This window comes from Hyaena hyaena, unplaced genomic scaffold (assembly GCF_003009895.1).
Source record: "Hyaena hyaena isolate Hyena2069 unplaced genomic scaffold, ASM300989v1 scaffold_302, whole genome shotgun sequence".
In the NCBI taxonomy this organism is placed as follows: Eukaryota; Metazoa; Chordata; class Mammalia; order Carnivora; family Hyaenidae; genus Hyaena; species Hyaena hyaena.
This window is the reverse complement of record NW_024080936.1, coordinates 1,533,149-1,553,912: the sequence shown is the minus strand read 5'-3', so window position 1 is coordinate 1,553,912 and position 20,764 is coordinate 1,533,149. Positions and strand designations below refer to the sequence as shown.

Below are 20,764 nucleotides of genomic sequence, written 5' to 3'. Positions count from 1 at the left end.
TCGTTCGTACAGACGTGCAGCAGAGTCGGGGGGACGCATCGCACTCAGAGGGGAGAATGCTGAATGGCTTGGCAGGAAAAGACACATAGCCGGGTGTGGGGTAAAAGCACAGCAGGAGCGATGGCTACCACATGCTGAAATCAAGTGAGAGCGAACGGCTGTCTGTTGTACCGTTTTCTTGTCTTTTCTATCTGTTTAACTAATCCTGTGATAAAATACGGGAGCACAAAACGGATGGGAACATCGCCACCCCTGCTGTCCTGAGCTGTGACTGTCCTGGCATCCATCCCCCAGGCTGGCAGCTCCTGAGGCTGACAGCAGGCTGCCCGCGGGGTACTGAGCCGTCTGTCCAGACTGCCCTGCCCTCCCCGCCAGGTCTCTGCAGACTGCAGCAACCAAACAGCAATGCCTGGCACAGAGGTTTCTAGAACCTTCTCCCACCTTTGAACAGCTCCATTCTGCCTGGCCACTCTGGTTTGTTGAAGATTCTGACCATTCTCAACAACAAGCAACAATCTGGTTCAATAACAGGCAAAGGGTTCAAACACACATTTCTCTAAAGACGACACACAGCTGGGCAACAAGCCCTGAGAGGCACTCCATATCACGCGCCATCAGGGAGCGCCGGTCACAGGCATGGTCGGACGGCACGTCACAGCCACTGCGGTGGCTCAGATCAAAACAGCAGAAGAAGACATGTGCTGGGGAACATGTGGGGACACCAGAGTGTCCACGTGACCAGTGGGGTTGGAAAACTGTGCGGCGCTTCCTCAAAAGGTTGAAACGCACAATTACCAGATGACCCAGCAATCCCACTCCTGGTCTATATGCAGAGGACCTGGAAATGGGGATTCAAACTGTCCACCTGTGTCCACAGCAGCAGGACTCAGAACCACCGAGAGTTGATGAAAGTACCTGGAGTGTCCCTCCAGGGATGAAGGACAGACACGATGTGTCCATTCATACGCTGGGGTATCACCCAGCCCCAGGAAGGAAGGACGTCTCGCCACCTGCCACCATGAGGACCTGGAGGACACTGTGTACAGTGACAGAGGTCAGACACAGAACACGTCCTGTGTGACCCCACTCGTAGGGGTCCCTAGCGGAGTCCCGTCCACAGAGACAGAGAGTAGATGGTGGGAGCCGGGGCAGGGGGCAGGAGTCCATGTTCCATGGGGACAATGTCTCAGTTTGGGGCCATGGAAAGTTCTAGAGAGGGTTGGTGGGGGCGGCTGCACAGCAGTGTGAGCAATGCTACTACTGAATTTTGACGGTTAAGGCGGTAAATTCATGTTTTGTACATTTTACCACAATCTAAAAATAAGAACACGTTCAGATTCAACGACAAAGAGAAAAAGAAGGAAGGGGAGGGAGGGGAGACAAGAGAGCTCCAAGGGGCTGTGAGGGTCCCAGCAGAGGTGGGGCCCCGGGTGGGACGGAAGGCAGGACCAAGGGGCACAGGCTCACCCGCTGAAGCAGTGGGCCGCAGACACCAGCCACCTGGCCCCGACGACGGCAGCCCCACAGAAATGCTCCTTGTTTTCGCGAAGGCTGACTTGCCACGGGAACTCCCCCGGGGACGCTTCCATGCCGCCCACGATCCGGCCGGCTGCCTTCCAGCCAGGCTGCAGGCCACAGTCTGCAAGACACAGGTCACCCACCAGGGTGCTCAGGAGGCAGGGCCGTGACCGGGCTCCCCCCACATCTGCGCAGAACCTCTCATCCCCACCACCCTCTGGTTCAAGGACAAGCTCTAGGTCCCTTGTCCTTGGCTTTGGTGACTTTGGGGTCCCCCCGGCCCTCCCGCACCCCATCTCCAGCTGCCCCACAGGTCAAACGCCCACAGCTGCACACACCAGGCAGTGGCAGAGAATGTATCTGCTGGGGCCCTTTCTCTGCCTCGAGCACAGGTGGCCTTTGAGCAACCTTCACTTTGCCATGTTACAAGCGTCATGGGGCCCATGGCCAAGGGCGAGGTCCAGGTGGGAACTCCACATTTTTGACTGGATTTATGGGCGTGCTGTGCTGACTCATAAAGCAAAGGGTCGCCCCCTCCCTTCCTCATGTTTCTAGCTGCCTGGAGGGCATTTTCCTCCTCACCCTCCCCCCCCACAGGCCCCTCCTGAGTCTCCACTTCAGCTCAGGTTGTCAGGCAGCAAACAATGAACTGAGAAGAGCTGTCCAAACACTGCACATTTCAGAGAAAGTACTGCTGCCCTTGACCGCCTCCCGGGAGGAAACCTCTAAGCTCTTGGACTGTTGCTTAAGAGCAGCTTGATCTACCTGGGGAGTTGGGTCATCCAAAAAGTTCATGGTGACCTTAGGCTATGTGGTATCACCCTGACCTCTAGAGGGGCTGGAAACTAAGTTTTTTGGGCTGAGTTGTGTCCCCCGAAAAGACCAAGTTTTAACTCCCAGGACCTGTGAATGTGATTTATCTGGAAACAGGGTCTTCACAGATGATCACATTAAGCTGAAGTCACTAGTGAGGGCACTAAATCCAATGACCGGTGTGTACATAAAAGGGGAGATTTGGACAAAGCACGCGCACAGGGAGAATGCCGTGTGGACATGACAGCAGAGATCTGGGTGACACTTCTAGCAGCTGAGCAGTGCTAGCCGTCCAACAAGCCCCAGAAGCCAGGAGAGGAGCAGGAGGCAGATTCTCCACCGCCAGCTCGGAAAGAACCAAACCTCCCCACTACCTTGCCTTGGCTTCCAGCCCCTGGATTGACAGGGACCGTCCCTGTTGTCCAGGCCACTGTTATCAGCAGCCCTGGGACTCTCCTACCTAAAGTGAGCCGTGCCGGTGCTACCTGCCCATGTGGCCCAGGACACCAAGCCTCGGTGAGCTGCCACGGTTAGAAACCGTGTGTTCACGAGCTGGGACAGTCAGGCCAGCGCTGTCCTTGCGGCCATGCTGCGCAGCGGGGCAGCGGGGAGCTCGCCCCCACTCTGCCCCGCACGCATTTTCCTCTCATGACCTTTTCACAGGAAGGAGCTGAACCTTGCCCAAGACACCTTTCTGAGCTCCGTGAGTCCTTCCAGTGAGTCACTGACCCTGAGGGGAGCTTTGGGGACCCCTGACCACAGCTGCCAATTTCAGTCAGCCCCCACAGATCCTCCTCCACATCCAGGTTCCACACACCACCAGTGTCTCCTCCATCGTAGATTTTGCAAGTTTCAAAATTCTTACACATCCATCTTTTCACGGGTCGCCACGTCTCGGCTTATTTGGTCCCCTTTTACGCCCAGTGAAGTTTTATTATACTTCTATGTAACATTACAGGCTTGACACGTTTACTCTTTGTTGCCACTGATCACATGTGGGTTTTGTTTGCGTTTTATCTTCTAACCCGTGGTTACTTGCATAAAGCAAAGGATCGCTCTTGCACGGGTCAATGTTTCTCTTACTGTCCCCTCACTGTCGAACTTTCTCATTTTCGGGTTAGTCAATTTATGGATTCATTCACATAGCCGATCACACCCACTGTGAGTGACTGGTTTTCTCTCTTCCTTCCCACATTCTTACCCTGCTGCCTGGGCTAATGTTGCTAGAAAACGTTGGCTCCTCTTACAGCACCTCAACTGTAAGGTCCCCTTGCTCGAATCCCAGTGCACAGAGGACAGAGTGCCAGCCCCTGGCATCTGAGGCTTACCACACTTCGGCAGGACCCATCTCGTCAGCCACTCTCACGCACGCCCCCTCCCTTCCTCTGCCCAGCTCCTGTGATGCCAAGCCCGGTGCCATGTATAATGTGCGCACTGGGCCAGACAGCGGGCCGGCAGCTGACCCTGGAGAGGGGACACGGCCCAGAGACTGGCCAGGCAAGGGACTGACCACAGTGGGCCTCATCAGATCTGTCGGAGCAGTCCACTCTGTCATCACACTCCGGGTTCACTTTGGTCACACACTGGCCGTTGCGGCATGAAAAGGTGTTCCCTGGGCAGTGACCTGAGGGCAGAAAAGAACCAAGTTCCTGACCCCCCGCCACAACTCCCGACCGCAGCAAGATTCTGCTTGCCACTCAGAGCCTTCAGAGTTTCAGAATGTTTCAGAGCCCCAAATGTTTCAGAAATAATTTTCTCAGAACCAGTACAGAGACAGGACATGAGGACGTCAGTCACACAGAGGCCAGGGCCATCTAACAGAAATGCAGCCCACCATGTCTGCTTCCACATTTTTTTAAGTAGGACACAGGTGAAATTGAACTTTTCGGGGCACCTGGGTGGCTCGTCAGTTAAGCATCGACTTCAGCTCAGGTCATGATCACAGTTTGTGGGTTCAAGCCCCGCATCAGGCTCTGTGTGGACAGCTAGCTCAGAGCCTGGAGCTGCTTCAATTCTGGGTCTCCCTCTCTCTCTGCCCCTCCCCTGCTCACGCTCTGTCTTTTGCTCTCTCTAATATAAATAAAAAATTGAAAAATGTATTTTAAAAAAATTGAATTTTTCAAGTTGTGGTAAAGCATATATAACGTAAAGTTTACTACGTTAACCATCTTAAGTGTCCAGTACGCACGTGTGGCCCGACTGTTCTCGGCGAGGGTGTCCTGGGCACTGTGGGGACTGAGCAGCACTCCTGGCCCCACCCGCTCCTGACAACCAGATGTCCCTGGATACCCAGCATCCCGAGGGGCCAGGATCGCCCCCACCTGAGGATTCCACGTGGTACTCATTCTTTTTTCTTTTCCCAAACCGTTTGTTTGTGTTTTGTCTTTTGACAACAGATTTGTACCACTTTTCAAAAAACATCAGTAATGTTTTCTCTTACTCATGTTTGCCATGTGCACTTCAGCATCTCATCTTTGCATCCTGTGCTCACACAGGACAGTAAGTCCATGCCTGCTGGACCCCAGAGGGGGCCGTGCGCACAACTAGCCTTCCCCGCATTGGAGGGAGCCCTCTGTGTACTGAAGGAAGCCTTGGAGAACCTCTCTAGGCGACTCTGGAAGCTCTGCAGAGGGCAGGGAGCTCCGTGGGAGAGGGGAAGACATACCTGATTTTAGGTCTCTTTCTGTCAATAGCCCTTTCTGGCTTCCTGCAGTGAAACGGACAAGAGATAGGAGTTCATCCAGTGAGTTCTGTAGTTCTCTGAAAACATCGGGTTGCAAAGCAGAGAGCTGCACGGTCTACCACGGGAACCACTTAAATTCCAACTTAAATCAATTAAGATGAAATCGAATGAAACATTCTGTTGCTCGGTCTCACTGGCTGCACGATGAGCGCTCAAGAGCCACATGGGGCAGGTGGTCTCCACAGTGGACTGTGGAGGCACGAGACCAAGGAAGAGTTCAATCAGCACTCATACTGAGGTTCCCGAGACTCAATCAGCATGTCAGGGTTGGTGGGCAAGGACCATAAACGTCCAGTAGAGACTGGACAAGGTCAAGGCAAGCAACCTTTAACCTGATGACAGACTGAACTCATCTCTGGCTCTCTGACCATGATGCACTGCACCATCAGATTTTATGGGACGTTTTTGGTTCATGATACAGAATCTGTATCATCAGATTTTAGGGCATGGCATTTACTCTTATTTCTATACCAGGGTTGGCAAAAAATGGCTGCGGGCCAAATGCGGCCCATCATTTGATCATCCAAACAAAGTTTTATCAACACACAGCTGAGCCCGTTTGTTTATGAATTGTCTTTTACTCTCATGGGACAACAGCAGAGTTGAGTGGCCTCAACAGAGACCCAATGGGCTGCAAAGACAAAAAAAGTTACACTCTGGCCACTGGCAGGTTGCCATCACCTGGTGTCTACCATTGAGGGTTAAGCAATGTGCAGTATGTTTTTTTTCAGGGGAGGGAGCAGCTGTTGGAAACCTAAAGTTTAACGCAACGTTCAGCTGCCGCCTCTCCCACAGCCTCCTCCTGATGTCTTCTGGGGCCTAACAGCCTACTTGCCTGTGAGCTGAGCCGACATGATGGTGCCGTGGGCAGCAAGGGGGATGCCGCGCCCCTGCAGCCTCGCTCTCAGTCCCTGCTGCAACAGCTCCTCCTCCAGGCCCAGGCTCAGTGACTGCAAGGCTTGCAGCAGGAAGTGCAGCCGGAAATGCACAAAGACGCTGGAATTCCCATCCCTGCAGGGAGGAGAGAAGCCGTTTGGGAGGGAGGGCTCCTGCTGGAATCTTCTGGAACCTCTTGGGTGTCCACTGGGTTCCTTTGCCTGAAAGGGGGCCCTGACCCACCTGTAACTTAGCACGGTGCAGCCCACACAGCTGGCCTCCAGTTCTGTCTCCCGAAAGCTGCTTACAAACTGCAACAGAAACCACAGCAGCATGCGCTGAGGCCCAGGCTGGGCGGCCGTCCCATGGGGACCCGCTGTGAACATGAGGAGTTGGAGAGGGCACGGAATGCGCCTCCTCTTACACTCAGTCCACATGGCAGGCACAGAGCCGTGTGCAGGACAGGGAAAGGGCACTTGGAAGTTATTCGGACAAAAGTACTGCCCCATCAGCAGATGGATGGATAAATGGGCCCATCTGCACGGACAGGAGTGAGGCGTGGACACAAGCTGCCCAGGGGACAGCCCCTCAACACACAACGCTCAGAGCAGGAACCAGATGCAAGAGTGTGATTCCACATATTTGAAACATCCAGAGCAGACACACCCACAGACAAGAAAGGGCTTCACGGGTATGGGAGGCTGGGGAGGGACAGCTAATGGGGATAGGGTTGCTCTGGGGTGATGGAATGTTCTGGAACTAGACAGAGGTGATGGTTGCACAGTTTTGTGAATATGCTAAATACCCCCGACTATTTACTTTAAAAATGATTAATTATATTTTACATGAATTTTTACATTAAAATAAACTCTGCTTTGTGTAAACAGATGCTATTAGGAACTTGCTTATCCTTCGTGTACTGTTACGGTGGCCACGATCCACTCTCTCTGGTTTCACACTGAAGGGCCCTCGTCCTGGGACTGGGCTGGGTGTTACTCCAGGTGCTGACCCCAGCAGCACCAAGGCTGGGATCCGGAGAGTCCCCTGGCCCGGCACGTGACCTGCATCTGGGGCCACCAGATGTCCCCGGCTCCCCACTCTCTCGGTGGAGTTGCTAACGGCGTCTCTGTCCACGGTCAGTGTCCTGAGGCCGCACTGTGCCTGCTCCTGACGCACAGGACACGCACGTCTCCCTCCTAAAGCTCCCTTTAACCTGCTTCTCTTTTGTCCACTCTCCGAGTCCACGTCCCCCTTGCCCACATTCAACCTGCACTGGCCCACAGGACAGCACACAAACCTGGGAAATGTTCTGACCTGCCCTGTCCCACACGGCAGCCACGGGTCACACGTGGCTACTGAGCATCTGACACGTGGCTGGTGCTACAGAGAGACTGGCTTTTACATTTTAGTAAATTCACACTTAAGAGTTTAAAACAGATACTCTGCACAGTTACCAGAAAACTCTTAGGTACATTTGAGGCAACTTCGGTATGTAAATTTATGGAATCTACACAAGGCTCAAGTATTTCTGATGAAGATTTAGTAACCACATTGAGATGTGAGTGTAAAACACACACCAGGTATTTTCTTTTCCTCAACAGCTAGAAAAATTTAAATCATGCACGAGGCTTGTGTTGTGCTTCTGGACAGAGCTTTAGGGCGTGGGACTGAGATCAGCAAGCTAACACCCACGGGCCAAAGTCAAGTCATCACCTGTTTTTATACAGTTCACAAAGTAAAAATGATTTTTACATTTTTAAATGGTCAGAAAAAATCAAAAGAGAAATATTTCACAGTACATGAAGATTGTATGAAATGTTTGTTGGTGTTGCCAAATAAAGTTTTACTGGCACACCGCCACACCCACTAATTCACCTATCCTCTGTGGCACCTCTCCAGCTGCCTCAGGCCAAGTTTGGTAGTTGGGCCAGAGTGTCTGGCCCCAAAAGCCATAGGTCTTGCCTGTTTGACTAGAGGAGAAATGTGCTCACCCCTGGTCTGGATGGTGGGGACGCATCGCTGCCCCTGTTCTTCCCATGTCTTCTCACACAGCCTCCAGGCCACAGGTAGGCTGCTCTTCTCAAAACCTGAATTCTTACCTAGTGACCCTCCTGCTCTCTTACAATGAAATTTAACACATTTTCTTTAGTTGAGATATAATTCGCCCACCTCAACTTATCCTTTAAAAGTGGACAATGGGAAGGCTTTAGTGCATTCAGAGTTGTGCCACCATCGCCACAACTGATTTTTTAATATTCTCTCAGCCCCAAAGTAACCGTCTCCCCTAGCAGTCACACCCAACCCCCACCCCCAGCCCCCACGAGCCCCTTCCCACCCGTGGAGGAGCCTGTTCTGGACGTGTCACACATGTGGACTCACATCGTATGTGGCTTCTAGTGTCTGGTTCCCTCCCTGAGCGTCATGTGTTCAGGGTCTGTCCGCGGGGCGGCGGGTGTGGGCGCCTCGCTCCTGCTCGCGGCCAGGAGCCGTGAGCGTGTGTGTGTGGGGCTCCTTATGTTTATGCATTCACCCATTGATGAGCGTTTGGGTGTTTCCACTTTCTGGCTCTTGTGGATCGTGCTGCCGTGAGCGTGGGTGTGGGTTTGCTGTGAGGACCTGAACTTTCATCTCTCTTGGGCAGACACCTACAAACAGGACTGCTAGATCATGTGGAAATGTGTCCGCAGCAGCTGTCCTCTTTCATGTTCCCACCAGTTGTGAGTGAGGCTCTGGTCTCTCCCCTGGAATACAGCTTTCAACCTTTAGAAGTGCCGATGAGCCAGCAGAGGTCAGTCCCCACAGATGCCACACTGTCCTACATTCCAGGGGCCACCAGCACTGGCCACGACAGCCTCGTCCTCTCCGCCCCACATGCCCTCTTTCCTGCCTCAGCGCATGCTTGGGCTTCGCCCCTGCTCTGCTCGCCCGCTCGCAGCCCCTGGCTGCCCTCACCAGTCTTTCCAGAGCGGGCGTCAGGGTGCGGTAGTAGTCCGAGGCCTTGTGCTGCAAGCTGTGGGCATAGCGGACCCCTTGCAGCTCCGCCGTGTGCTCCACGTCAACACCCTGTGTAGAGAGGGAGGCTGCGGACAAGACCAGGGCCCCGTGAGAGAGCCCAAGTTCGGGGTCAGGGTGCAGTGAAGTCAGCCTCAAAGGCCCCCAGCCACCCAGAGCCCGTCACCCTAGCGGGGGGTGGGCCGAGTGCCAGGGTGGCGGGGCACCCTGAATGATCACCAACAGTGCCCCCCTTCACCTCTCACACGGGTCTCCATTCGGTGATGGGACTCTATGGGCACCCACCTGAGGTCCCCAACCATCCCGAGGTTTCCTGAGGACAGGGCTAGCTCTTGCTCCCAACCGGCTCTCCAGGTGTGCCTGGCTCAGGGCCTGAAGTGGGCCTCAACAAAAAATGGCTGAAATGGTCTCAGGAGACCCTCCCTCCACTTCCCTCCCCCACGCACCAAATGCCACAGGTGCGTGACCACAGCTGGGAGGCACCAGGACCCTCAGACCACAGCCCCATGATGCCACCCTCCGAAAAAACAGGGGTTTCCAATTGTTGGAAACACGGTGCCAAAAGCACATGATAACAAAGACTCAGACACATCAATACAGAGAACAAATCAATGGGTGCCAGAGGGGCGGAGCAGGGAGGGCAGAGGGGTGCAGAGGACAGGGTGGCACAGCGCCAGGAGCCCAGCCAGTGATGTCCCAATGGCCGACGGCAGCCATGCTCACGGTGAGCACAGGATAACCTAGAGGGCTGTTTCATCACTATGCTGTGCACCCACCACCAGTCCAACAGCCCCAATGGCATATCCGCTCTACTTTGATTTCATTTTATTTCTTTTTTTTTTTTTAATGTTTAGTTATTTTTGAGAGAGAGACAGAGCATGAGTGGGGAAGGGCAAGAGAGAGGGAGACACAGACTCTGAAGTAGGCTCCAGCCATTGAACTGTCAGCACAGAGCCCGATGCAGGGCTCGAACTCACAAACTGGGAGATCATGAACTGAGCCGAAGTTGGATGCTTAACCTACTGAACCACCACCCTTACTTCAATTTCAAAAAGTACGTGAGAGGGGTGCCTGGCTGGCTCAGTGCAGTACGTGACTCCTCATCTCGGGGTTGTGAGTTCAAGCCCCGTGTTGGATGTAGATTACTTAAAATCTTAAATATAGACAAAAGTACACGATAGCAAAGAGTAACAGTCACTACAAAGTTTCAGAATAACACAACAGCATTCTAAAATGTGAAAACATGGGTTTGTCATGAATGTGTCAGAACTCACAAAATGACACACTTTATAGTAAAAAGTGATAACTGCAATATAAAAAAATGAAGGTAGTAGCCACATAAACCACAACAGCTGGATACCAATTCTATTTATTGTGAAAGAATGTTCGCCTAGATAAATACGTAGATATTTGTTTACTAATACGGTAGGATATATATTCTAAGCCAATTCCAAAGGCAACTGGTTTTCTCATCTGAGAAACTAAAGAGAAACGAGCATCCTGCAGTGTTGTTGTGATGTTCCTGTGCTCTGTACCCCAACCAAGCAAGCCTTTCTATTTTCCCTCAGAAACGACAGACTTGCAGGAAGCTGCAGAACAGCACAGAGGTCCACACGCCCAACCCCCACTTCCCTGAAGGCTAACCACCAACTAACATTTGGAGCTGTGTGGGAAGGGGGTACATTTGAACTTTAAAGAAAATTTTTTAAAAATTGTAAAGTGCTTCTTAAAGCCTTCCTTAGTTTCAGGGGTCCTGATGGGAATTATATTTATGTTGTTCCCAAAATGTATCTGTGCTTCCAGAACGCAGGTGTGAAACCCTGGCCCCTGCCTCTCCCTAATGCAAGGACACAGATGCGCTCACACACATACAGCCACACACATGTACACAGCACACTCACACATCCACCCGCTCACACAGCACACATTTTCCTTCATTTGATTCCCACAACCACTAGGGGGCCTCTGTCAGACACACTAGGCCGTGAACTATTCCAGATGCTCCACAAATATACATACAAAACACATAACATATCTGTACTACACATAAGAATCAGGGAAACCACATAACATTGCTAGCTTACTGTTCTTGTCACATGAGAACATTTTCCCTAAAACTTCCCCTTTCTATCATTATTTCTTTTTCCATGAAAAGGTGACCTTCACATCCCCAAATAAAACTGTAGGAAGCTTAACATCTCATAATAAACCTGTTCCAGAGCATTGCTGTCCAGCAGAACATTCCTGAGATGACAGAATGTTCCAGATCCACACTGTCCAGTGCAGTATCCATGAGACGCCCACTAAATGTGGCTGGTGGAGAAACGGGACTGACTTTTAAATTTACATAACGTTAAATGATTTTGTTTGTTGGAGATGTTTAAGTAGGCTTCCGCCAGCACAGAGCCCAACGTGGGGCTTGACCTCCAGACCCCAAGGTCATGACTTGAGCTGAGATCAGGAGAAGGATGCTTAACTGACGAGCCACCAAGGCGCCCCTAATGTTAACTGATTTAACCCTAAGAAGCCTGCAGGGCTCAGGGCCGTCAGCCCCGGTAGCACAGAGGCAGGCAACACTGAGCACTGTCTGTAGTGGGGAGGGAGAAAATGGCTCCCGGTCTCACGGGGACCATCCACCTAAACTCCCCACACGAACACTGGGAAGAATCTAGGACAAATGAGGAAGGAAAAAGGCAAGCTCCTAAAGGGTCTGCAGACTCCGCTGACTCACAAGTTCTCCCGAAACAGCACTGGGCATTACCCACGTGTGTGTGCGTGCCCGCGCGCGTACCTGCTGCACCGTAAACAACTCATGGTGGCTGCTGCCACAGAGATGGCACATGGAAAACCAGTGCAGGCTGCAGTCGGCTGTGTGACTGGCTTCATACCTCACAAAAAGACAACACTGTACAGGTGTAATGGATCCATGTGGTTCAGAATCAAAAGCCACCAAAGGGCATCTGGAGACAAATCTCCCTCCCGTGTCCTCCCCAGAGGTAACCAGTCAGTTAGGCTCTGAAACTCCCTTCCAGAGAACAACAGACACACACAGGCAAACATGTTCTTTCTTACTATTCGGCACCTCTCTCTTCTTTTTCAAATGTAGGCATCTCTAGATCATTCTACTGAAACATAAAAAGAGCTTCCTCTGTTTATTTGTGTAACTGCAGCTCCACATCGTATAGAGATCATAATTTTGTACGTTTCGCTCTAAGTAATATGACCATCTACTGAAAGAAAATATGAAATGGGGGCCACCTTGGAGTGTAGGAGCATAAACCATGATTTCTTATACTTTTCAGTACTTTTCAAATTTCTTAAAATTTAAGAGAGTACATTTTGCTGTTCGATTCCATTTTCACCCTAGTGTGAAAACTTTCTTGGAAAGCCCGGTCCATGGGAAACATGAATATGCAGTGCCTAGCCCCCCCCCCCCCCATGCACCCACCGACCCCAGACCACCACCAGGTCCAGGTGCACACCAGGCCCCCAGGCTCCTGGCCTGCCTTCAATTCCACGCTTGCATGACCAACCCTTTGGCTCTGGGATCATAACGTGGATACAACTGAGCCACTTCTAAGCATCTTTGTGCGAGTTGTGCAGTGTGTGAACCCATGCAAGCCCGCAGCCACTTACCCATGAGGACCCCAAGGGTGACCATGACGATGCTGGTGGCCACGACAGTGCAGAGGGCCACGCGGCAGCATGAGACGTAGGGGGCAGGGACTTCCTTTGCTGCCCCAGGCACAAGCTGTAAGTCACCAACGGTGGGCTCCATGGCTCCTAGACACTGGGGAGGCGACCTGGATGCCAGCAAGAAAGGGCGAAAAACAGGGTCAGGGCTGGAGGAGGCTTCTCTTCCCCTAAGCGAGAGTTTTACTCTGCAGACTCGGCAGCCTCCAACAGTGCCCTAGGTGCCTGTCTTAAAGTCATAAAATGTGGTCCAGCGTGATTGCTGGCGGGGCCTGTGCATGCGCGCTCCCAGGGTCCCTGGGGTCCACTGCCAACAGGGATGCGTGACTTCCCGGTAGCCGTTTAACAAATCACTGCAAACCTAGTGCTGGAGAGGAACCCAGATTTATTACTAAGCAGTTCTGGGCTCAGAAGTCCTGACACCAGGTGTGGGCAGAGCCGGTTCCCCCGGGCCCCAGGGAGCCCCGTCTCCCTCCTTTTCCGGCTTCCAGAGGCGCCTCGGCCCGCGGCCCCTCCTCCATCCTCACGGCCAGCAGCGCGGCGTCCGCCCGTCTCTACCTCCCTCTCGTGAGACCCTTGTGGGGATGCTGGGCCCCGGGGAACTTCAGAGTCACCCCTGCCTCAGGGGCCTTGACAAGGTCCCCTCTGCCACGTGAGGTGACTCATTCCAGGCTCTGGGATTAAAACGAGTCTCCGGGCCGCCGCTCAGCCCGTCGGCACAGAATACGCGGACGCAGAGCGAAGAGGCTGGAGCCTGGACGAGCGCTAGCTCGCGCGCCCGCGCCGCCCTTCGTGGCCCTGAACTCTCCAAGGGCGTCCGCGGCCACCAGCATCCCCGGCAGGGGAACAGGCCTCTGCCAGCCCTCCGCTGACAGTACGCCGGGTGCTTCTCCCCTCGACGGCCTCGGCTCTGAGAGAGCAACCGGCAGCCGTGCGCTCCTGCGTTCACGCGTCCAGCCGCCCCTTCGTCCGGGTCTCGCGAGAGACTGGAGCCCAGGCCCCACGAGGCCGGGACTTGATCGTAGTCCTTCGAGAGAAACCTCGCGAGAGACCGGAGACCAGGCCCCGTGAGGCCATTCTGTGGTCCTAGTCCCGCGAGAGACCCAAGCTGAGGTCGCGCGAGGCCACCCGTCGATCCCCGTCTCGCAAGAGATCCCGCGTAGGTCCCACACGGCGTTGATTGTAGTCTCGCGAGAAACGCCGCCGAGGCCGCGCGAGACTTTCTTGTAAGGCAGCCGCACGGGAGCTCGAGGGTGTCTCCGTGACGTGCAGTGTCTGCGTGTCTCCCGCCTTCTCCAGGGCAGGGGCGTCCGTCGGCTTCCTCCCGCCAGGTAGGCCGGGCGGGGGCCGGGGGGCGGCCTTTCCCTCCAGGGACGCTGTGAGCAGGGGCTCCTGGTCCGCGCAGCGCCTGCACCCGCCCCGGCTCAGCGCCGGGCTCGGGGAGGGGGCCAGGGAGCCCACGGCCCGTGCCTCCCGAGGGTCACAGGGCTGCTTTGGGGGAAGAGGGTCTCTGGACACCAACGGCAGGCCTGGGTGTCAGGAAAAACAGTGGGCGCCCAGATGTGTTTGAATTTCAGATGAACAAATCCTGCTTTTGTAGCACGAGTGTGTCGCTGGCTTGGCTAATTTTATGTGTCTTCTTGGTTGTGTCGTGGTGCCCGGTTGAGGGGGCAAACGTTATGCCAGAAGTTGCCGTGAAGGTTATTCTTACATGTAATTACCTTTCTAGTTAGTAGACGTTGAATAGAGCAGGTGACCCTCCCTTTTGTGGGTGGGCCACATGCAATCAGTTGAAGGCTTTCAGGGACCAGGAATGCTGCCTCCAGGCAGCCTTGGGGACTCCGCTGCAGCGTCAGCTCTGCCCTGTGGATTTTGGACTTGCCGACCTCCACAGTCCTGTGAGCCAATTCATTAAAATACTTCCTGCTCTCCTTCACATTGGCTGTGTTTCTCCGGAGAATCCTGACCAATATAGGCCCTAACGTGCCTTGTGCAACATTTGGGATGTACTTATGCCAAAAAAAAAAAAAAAGTGGTGTTGGTTTGAAATTCAGGTTTATCTGATTGTGCTACATGTTTATTGTTAAGGCTGGAACCCTGTGCTAGGGCCCAGCCAAAATACTCTGTCCTCGAGGGAGTGTGTCCCTGCTGGGAATGGCCACTCCATGTCTCACCGCCACCATCTGGAGCTGGGGAGAAAGGGGAGATGTGCGGGGGTGGTGGGGAGCGAGGCTGTGTAACACTTACCCCTTTATTCTCACACTTGAGCTGAATTGCCTTCTGAGGAGCCAGGGAATCTCTAAGAATCACTTGATGAAATGTTTTAGGGACAAAGACACCAAGATTCACCTCTGTGATTAGGGCTGGAAACTCAAGTTTAGTATATGAGCTCATTGACACGCCCCACCCCCCCCAACCAAACACACACACTATATTCATTCAGCCCTAGCTGCCCCTGCTACCCCCAAGCCTGTGGGTTTTCTAAGGATTCCTGTGTTCTCCGAATTGTCTTGTCATCACTGTCATTAGGACACAGAAGGGACCCAATGCTATTTAGCATCGAATATAGAAGCACTATTCATTCAGCTTTCTGTCTGTCTGATATTTATGACAGGCCAGGCCTGGATGCTCTGTGCTGAGTACCCAGCCCTGAATGAGGCTGATGAGATTCCCTGAGCTCAGAGAGCTGAAATCATAGTGGCAGAGCCCCAGATAAATTAAAATTACAGCTACAATTAAGGCTTGAAAATAAAGACGTATCCGTGGTGCTTTGAGTCTGTGTAAAAAGGAGCTTTGATCAGGACTAGGGGCTCAGGAAGAGCTTCTTGGAGGAGGGGTGCATTATCTGGTTTCTGAAGGATAAGCATGAATTCAGTAAGTGCCCACGGAAGGAACAGATTTCCACACAGTAAGGACAAAGTGTGCAAAGCCCACTTTCCTTTTCCTGGGGGAAAGGAAGGGCCAATGTAGAGAAAGTGTGTCAGTCAGCTGTGGCTGCTCAGCACATTACCACTGACATAGCAGCTTAGAACAATGCACAGTTATCCTCTTGTGGCTTCTGTGGCTGGGATTCTAGCAGGTTTTAGCTGAGTCCTCTGCTCAGGGTCTCAAGAGGCTGTTAGCCAGGTGTTAGCTGGGCTGCATTCTCATCTGGAGGCTCAGCTGGGGAAGGATCCACTTCTGAGCTCCCTATTGTTGCCAGAATTTGTTTCCTTGCAGTTGTGGGGCTGAGGCCCCCATATCCCTGCCAGCTGTTGGTCAGGCACTGCTCTTAGCTCACAGGCCCTTGACACAACACAGTAGCCACGTTGTCAAGGTCAGCGGGAGAAATTCACTGCAGTGTTCTAGGATGGAGTCTTTTTTTTTTTTTTTTAAAGTTTATTTGAGAGAGAGAGAGAGCAGGAGAGGGGCAGAAAGAGAAGGATAGGGAGGATCTGAAGCAGGCTCCGCACTGTCAGCGCAGAGCCTGATGCAGGGCTCAAACTCCTGAAGCATGAGATCATGACCTGAGCCGAAACCAAAAGTCAGATACTTAACTGACTGAACCACCCAGGCGCCCTGCTAGGATGGAGTCTTACAGTGTGTAAGGCGACAGTGGGAGCTACGTCCTGACACCTTGCTCATCGAATGTGACTTAATCAAGGCAGTGACCATGGCATTGTATTCAGTGGGTCTTCACACTCAGAGGGAAGGGCTTATACAGGACGTGTGTGCTTGAAATCTTAGGAACCTTTTAGAATTCTGTCTACCACAGAAATCATGAGGAGGGGTGATCTGAGGTGTGCATGGGGATAAGCAGGTGCATATTTCACTGGAGTTTGAGGAGAGATTAGACAAATGCCAGAGGCCATCTTAGAAGAGAAATTAGCTGGGAACTTTCCAGCAGTGCTGGAAGACCTGAATCCTCAGACTTGGAAGGCACAATGCCAAGTATGACAGATAAAACAGATCCTCAGAGTAAATCCACAGAATAAAAACAAAGAGAAGATTACAGGAGTAACCAGAAAGTAAAGACCTGCCACCTTTGAAGGAATGCTGGTTAAGAGCAACAAATTTCTCAACAGAATAGAAACCTGAGGTTAGGGAATAATATTTTCAGTGTTAGGTGGAAATAGATGTCCATCAACAATTGTATATCTAAACCCACTTGGTCAGGGGCGCCTGGGTGGCTTAGTCGGTTAAGCGTCCGACTTTCGCTTAGGTCATGATCTCGCGGGTCGTGGGTTCAAGCCCCGCGTCGGGCTCTGTGCTGACTGCCAGCTCAGAGCCTAGAGCCTGTTTCAGTCTGTGACTCCCTCTCTCTCTGACCCTCCCCTGCTCACGCTGTCTATCTCTCTCTCCTAGAAATAAATAAAAAATATTAAAAAAAAAAAAAACTAAACCCACTTGGTCAGGGTAGAGACTGAAATGTAGACCTTTGCAGGAAGACTGAGAAGCTGAGCACTAACACTGAAATGCTACTAACGGACAGACTGAGGAAGAATAAAGTTGGATTTGGAAGAAAGAGGTGAAATGCAGGAAGCACCAGAAACTGGTAAACATGGAGAAGCATCTGAAAAGCACTATGTCTATAAAATGATAATACTGACTGAGTTGGGGTACACAGATACCAAGGCTGAACAAACTATAAGATGGAGGCATGAGTGTAGTTGAAAGACTCTGAGGGTCAGAGGAAAAGATTAGTGATTAATTTCAGAACTTGTCAAGTGAAACGTGCAAGGAAAAAATTTTAAGACCAACTTTGATAATAGAACTGAAATGGGTAGCTTCCAAAAAGTAGAGTGAAAAATATGTAAATGCAGGAGAAAGGAAGGAAGGCAGAGAAAGAAAGAAAAAAAAGCAAAAATTTAATGTTTTTTTTAATTTTTTTTAATTTTTTTTTATTTCTGGGAGAGAGAGACAGCGTGAGCGGGGGAGGGTCAGAGAGAGAGGGAGTCACAGACTGAAACAGGCTCCAGGCTCTGAGCTGGCAGTCAGCACAGAGCCCGACGCGGGGCTCGAACCCACGAACCGCGAGATCATGACCTGAGCGAAAGTCGGATGCTTAACCGACTAAGCCACCCAGGCGCCCCAACAAAAATTTACTTTAAAAGAATTTGTGAGGTTAGGGGCGCCTGGGTGGCTCAGTTGGTTGAGCATCCGGCTTTGGCTCAGGTCATGATCTCGCGGTTCATGGGTTTGAGCCCCGCGTCGGGCTCTGTGCTGACAGCTACCTCAGAGCCTGGAGCCTGCTTCAGATTCTGTGTCTCCCTCTCTCTGACCCTTCCCTGCTCACGCTCTCTCTCTCTCCCTCTCTTAGAAATAAATAAAAAACATTTAAAAATGAGAAAAAAAAAAAGAATTTGTGAGGTTAGATTTTTTAAAAAGCCGGCTAGATGTTTTAGGTGGTCTCTTGTAAACTGCAAAAAGGCACAAGATGGAAGAGAAAAATTGTAAGCTCTTATGTACCTAATAACAAAATTAAACACGAGACAAGTTTACTTAGTAGATCTATATTCCCTATACTGAGAATAAACATACTTTTTCAGGCATAATACAAAATATTTACAAAAACCAATCATGCATTTAACCACAAAGCAACTCTCCACAAAATCCAAAAACTACACTCAGTGCCATGTTTCACGGCAGTGCAATTAAATTAGGAAATAACAAAATCAGGGTTGAAAAGTCTAAAGTTATTTCTAGAGAACTAATGATTCCAAGAAGAAATTGAGCTAATTAAAGAAAATATTTAGAACTGAATGGTAGTGAATTTGCTTGATGTCAACATACCCGATGCACCCCAAGCCATCCTTACAGTGTCACCGTCTGTGTTACATCAAGCCAGACAGCTGGATGGGCACCAGCTGAGATGCTATGGTCACCAGAGTCTGATTGATCCAGCCTGGAAAACACGCATTGCCGGCCCCAACCCACACACAGCATCCACTGCACTGAGGTCAGCTGCCGGAACCCTGGCGTCCTTGGAAGAGAAGGCCACATTTTGGGTCGTATTGTCCTGAGCAAGGCCCCTTCTATGTACCGATGGCCCAAGAAGTACTCCCCAACCGGTTCCTTTTGAGGCCGTGAGGCAGAACCTGCCCCAGGCTCCTAGGTTCTGCTGTGACCGGCAGTCCTGGTGGCCCTCGGCCTGTAGAAGCATCCCCGCATCTCTGCCTCCATCTTCACAAGCCCTTCTCCCCGTGTGCATGTCTGTGTCCTACGGTCCCTTGTGTTGGGGGTTAGGACTTCAGCATACAAAATCTGGGGGGACATAGTTCACTCCTGATCCCCTCTGAACTCACGTGGTGTCAGCTGTATGGGCAGCCTCAACCTCTGACCTTATAGCTGGCAGTTCACTTCTCACAGAGGAAGAGTTAAAGAGAGAGATCACACCCATTAGGGTGGCTGTCATCAAAAGTTACAGACAGTAACAAGAGTTGGCAAGGATGTGAAGTCTGAAGACTTGTGCACGGCTGGTGGGAATGGAAAATGAGGCAGCTGCTGTGGAAAACAGCTTGGTGGCAAAGACAATGAAATACAGTTACCATATGAATTATATAAAATTATCACATAGAAAGACCACAGGACCCAGCAGTTCCATTCCTAGGTATGCACCCGAAGAACTTGAAAGTGGGGTCGTGAGGCTCTAATCCACCTGTGTTCACAGCAGCAGCATCCACAAGGGCCAAGAGGTGGAAACACCCCAAGTGTCTGTAGGTGGGTCAAGGACAAACACAATGTGCCCACCCACATGTTGGAATATTCTTATTCAGCCTTAGAAAGGAAGGAAGGGCTCCTGGGTGGCTCAGCCAGTTAGGTGTCTGACTTTGGCTCAGGTCATGATCTCATGGTTTGTGGGTTCGAGCCCCGCATCGGCCTCTGTGCGGACAGCTCAGAGCCTGGAGGCTGCTTCAGAGTTTGTGTCTCCCTCTCTCTCTCCCCCTCCCCCACTCACACTGTGTCTCTCTTTGTCTCTCAAAAATGAATAAACGTTAAAAACTTAAAAAAAAAAAGGGGGGGGGGAAGGATATCCTGCCTGCCACCATGTGGATGGACCCGGGAGACACTGTGCAGTGACAGAAGCCAGACACAGAAGGACACATCCTGCGTGACCCCACTCACAGGGGATCCCCAGAGGAGTCCCATCCACAGAGACAGAGAGTAGATGGTGGGAGAAGGGCAGGGGGTGGGGGGTCAGTGTTTCATGGGGACAGAGTCTCAGTTTGGAAGATGGAAAGTTCTGGAGACATGGTGGGGGTGGCACACAACATACAAAACAACGTGAATGTGCCTAATGTCAGTGAACTGTGCACTTAGACATGTTAAGGTGTCTTGTGTGTTTTACTGAAGGAGAGGAAGGGAGGGAGGGAGGAGGAAGAAAAAAGAAAGGAGGGAGGGAAGGGAAGAAGGGAGGACAGGGATCAGGAGAGAGAGGGAGCGAGTGAGGAGGCACATAGGCCACAAACTGGAACAGGAGGCGGACAGCTGGAGGAGGTGAGGAGGAAGCCAGTAACCATAGGGAACAGCGGGACAGTTGATGCAGAAACACCAGAATGTGGAGAGCCAGAAGCCAGATTCTGCGAACAAACAAGGAAACTCAGGAGAAGCCGGCCGCCTGCTGGCTGGGCCTCTGAGTCCCGCTGAAGCCTGGGCTGGACCCGCACCAGTGCCTTCACGCCCCGGCTCGACCCCCACGCGGCCTCCTCCAAGGGCAGAGAAACCTCATCCGGCAGTTGGCAGGCATGGCGGAGATAAAAATCAGACTACAAAATCTGCCTTTGAACCAAGCAAGGCTCAGAAAAGGCAGTGACTGTTTGGTCCGAACAATCTGTGTGTCTGGGCGCTTCCACAGAAACGGCATTTTGCTTAGACCCTGTGGTAGGTGCAGTAATGGCTCCAAAGAGGTCCATGTCCTAGTCCCCAGGGCCTTGGATATGTTACCTCGCACTTAAAGGGACTCTGCGGGGGGGGGGGAGGCAAATCAAGGCCCCTAGGGCAGGGGTGACCCTGATCCTTGGCAGGTGTAGCATCCTCACGAGGTCCTCATGAGAGGGAGGCAGAGAGATGGGCACACTGTGTGCTGCTGGCCGTGAGGATGGAAGACGGGCCACTGGCCAAGGATGCTGC

The 20,764-nt window shown here is 52.0% G+C and overlaps 1 protein-coding gene across 1 annotated transcript in view; it reads right to left on the bottom strand.

Moving 5' to 3' along the window:
- Window positions 1-13,462, bottom strand: part of TMPRSS9 (transmembrane serine protease 9) — a 28,384-nt gene extending 14,922 nt beyond the window's left edge. The window contains exons 1-7 of the mRNA XM_039248015.1: window positions 12,599-13,462; window positions 8,903-9,030; window positions 6,194-6,261; window positions 5,910-6,085; window positions 4,997-5,038; window positions 3,842-3,955; window positions 1,468-1,639 (exon numbers count right to left, since the gene is read on the bottom strand). Coding sequence (XP_039103946.1) covers window positions 1,468-1,639; window positions 3,842-3,955; window positions 4,997-5,038; window positions 5,910-6,085; window positions 6,194-6,261; window positions 8,903-9,030; window positions 12,599-12,740 — 842 coding nt within the window. The 5' untranslated portion in view covers window positions 12,741-13,462. The remainder of the gene's footprint in view (window positions 1-1,467; window positions 1,640-3,841; window positions 3,956-4,996; window positions 5,039-5,909; window positions 6,086-6,193; window positions 6,262-8,902; window positions 9,031-12,598) is intronic.
- Between the last annotated feature and the right edge of the window lie 7,302 nt (window positions 13,463-20,764).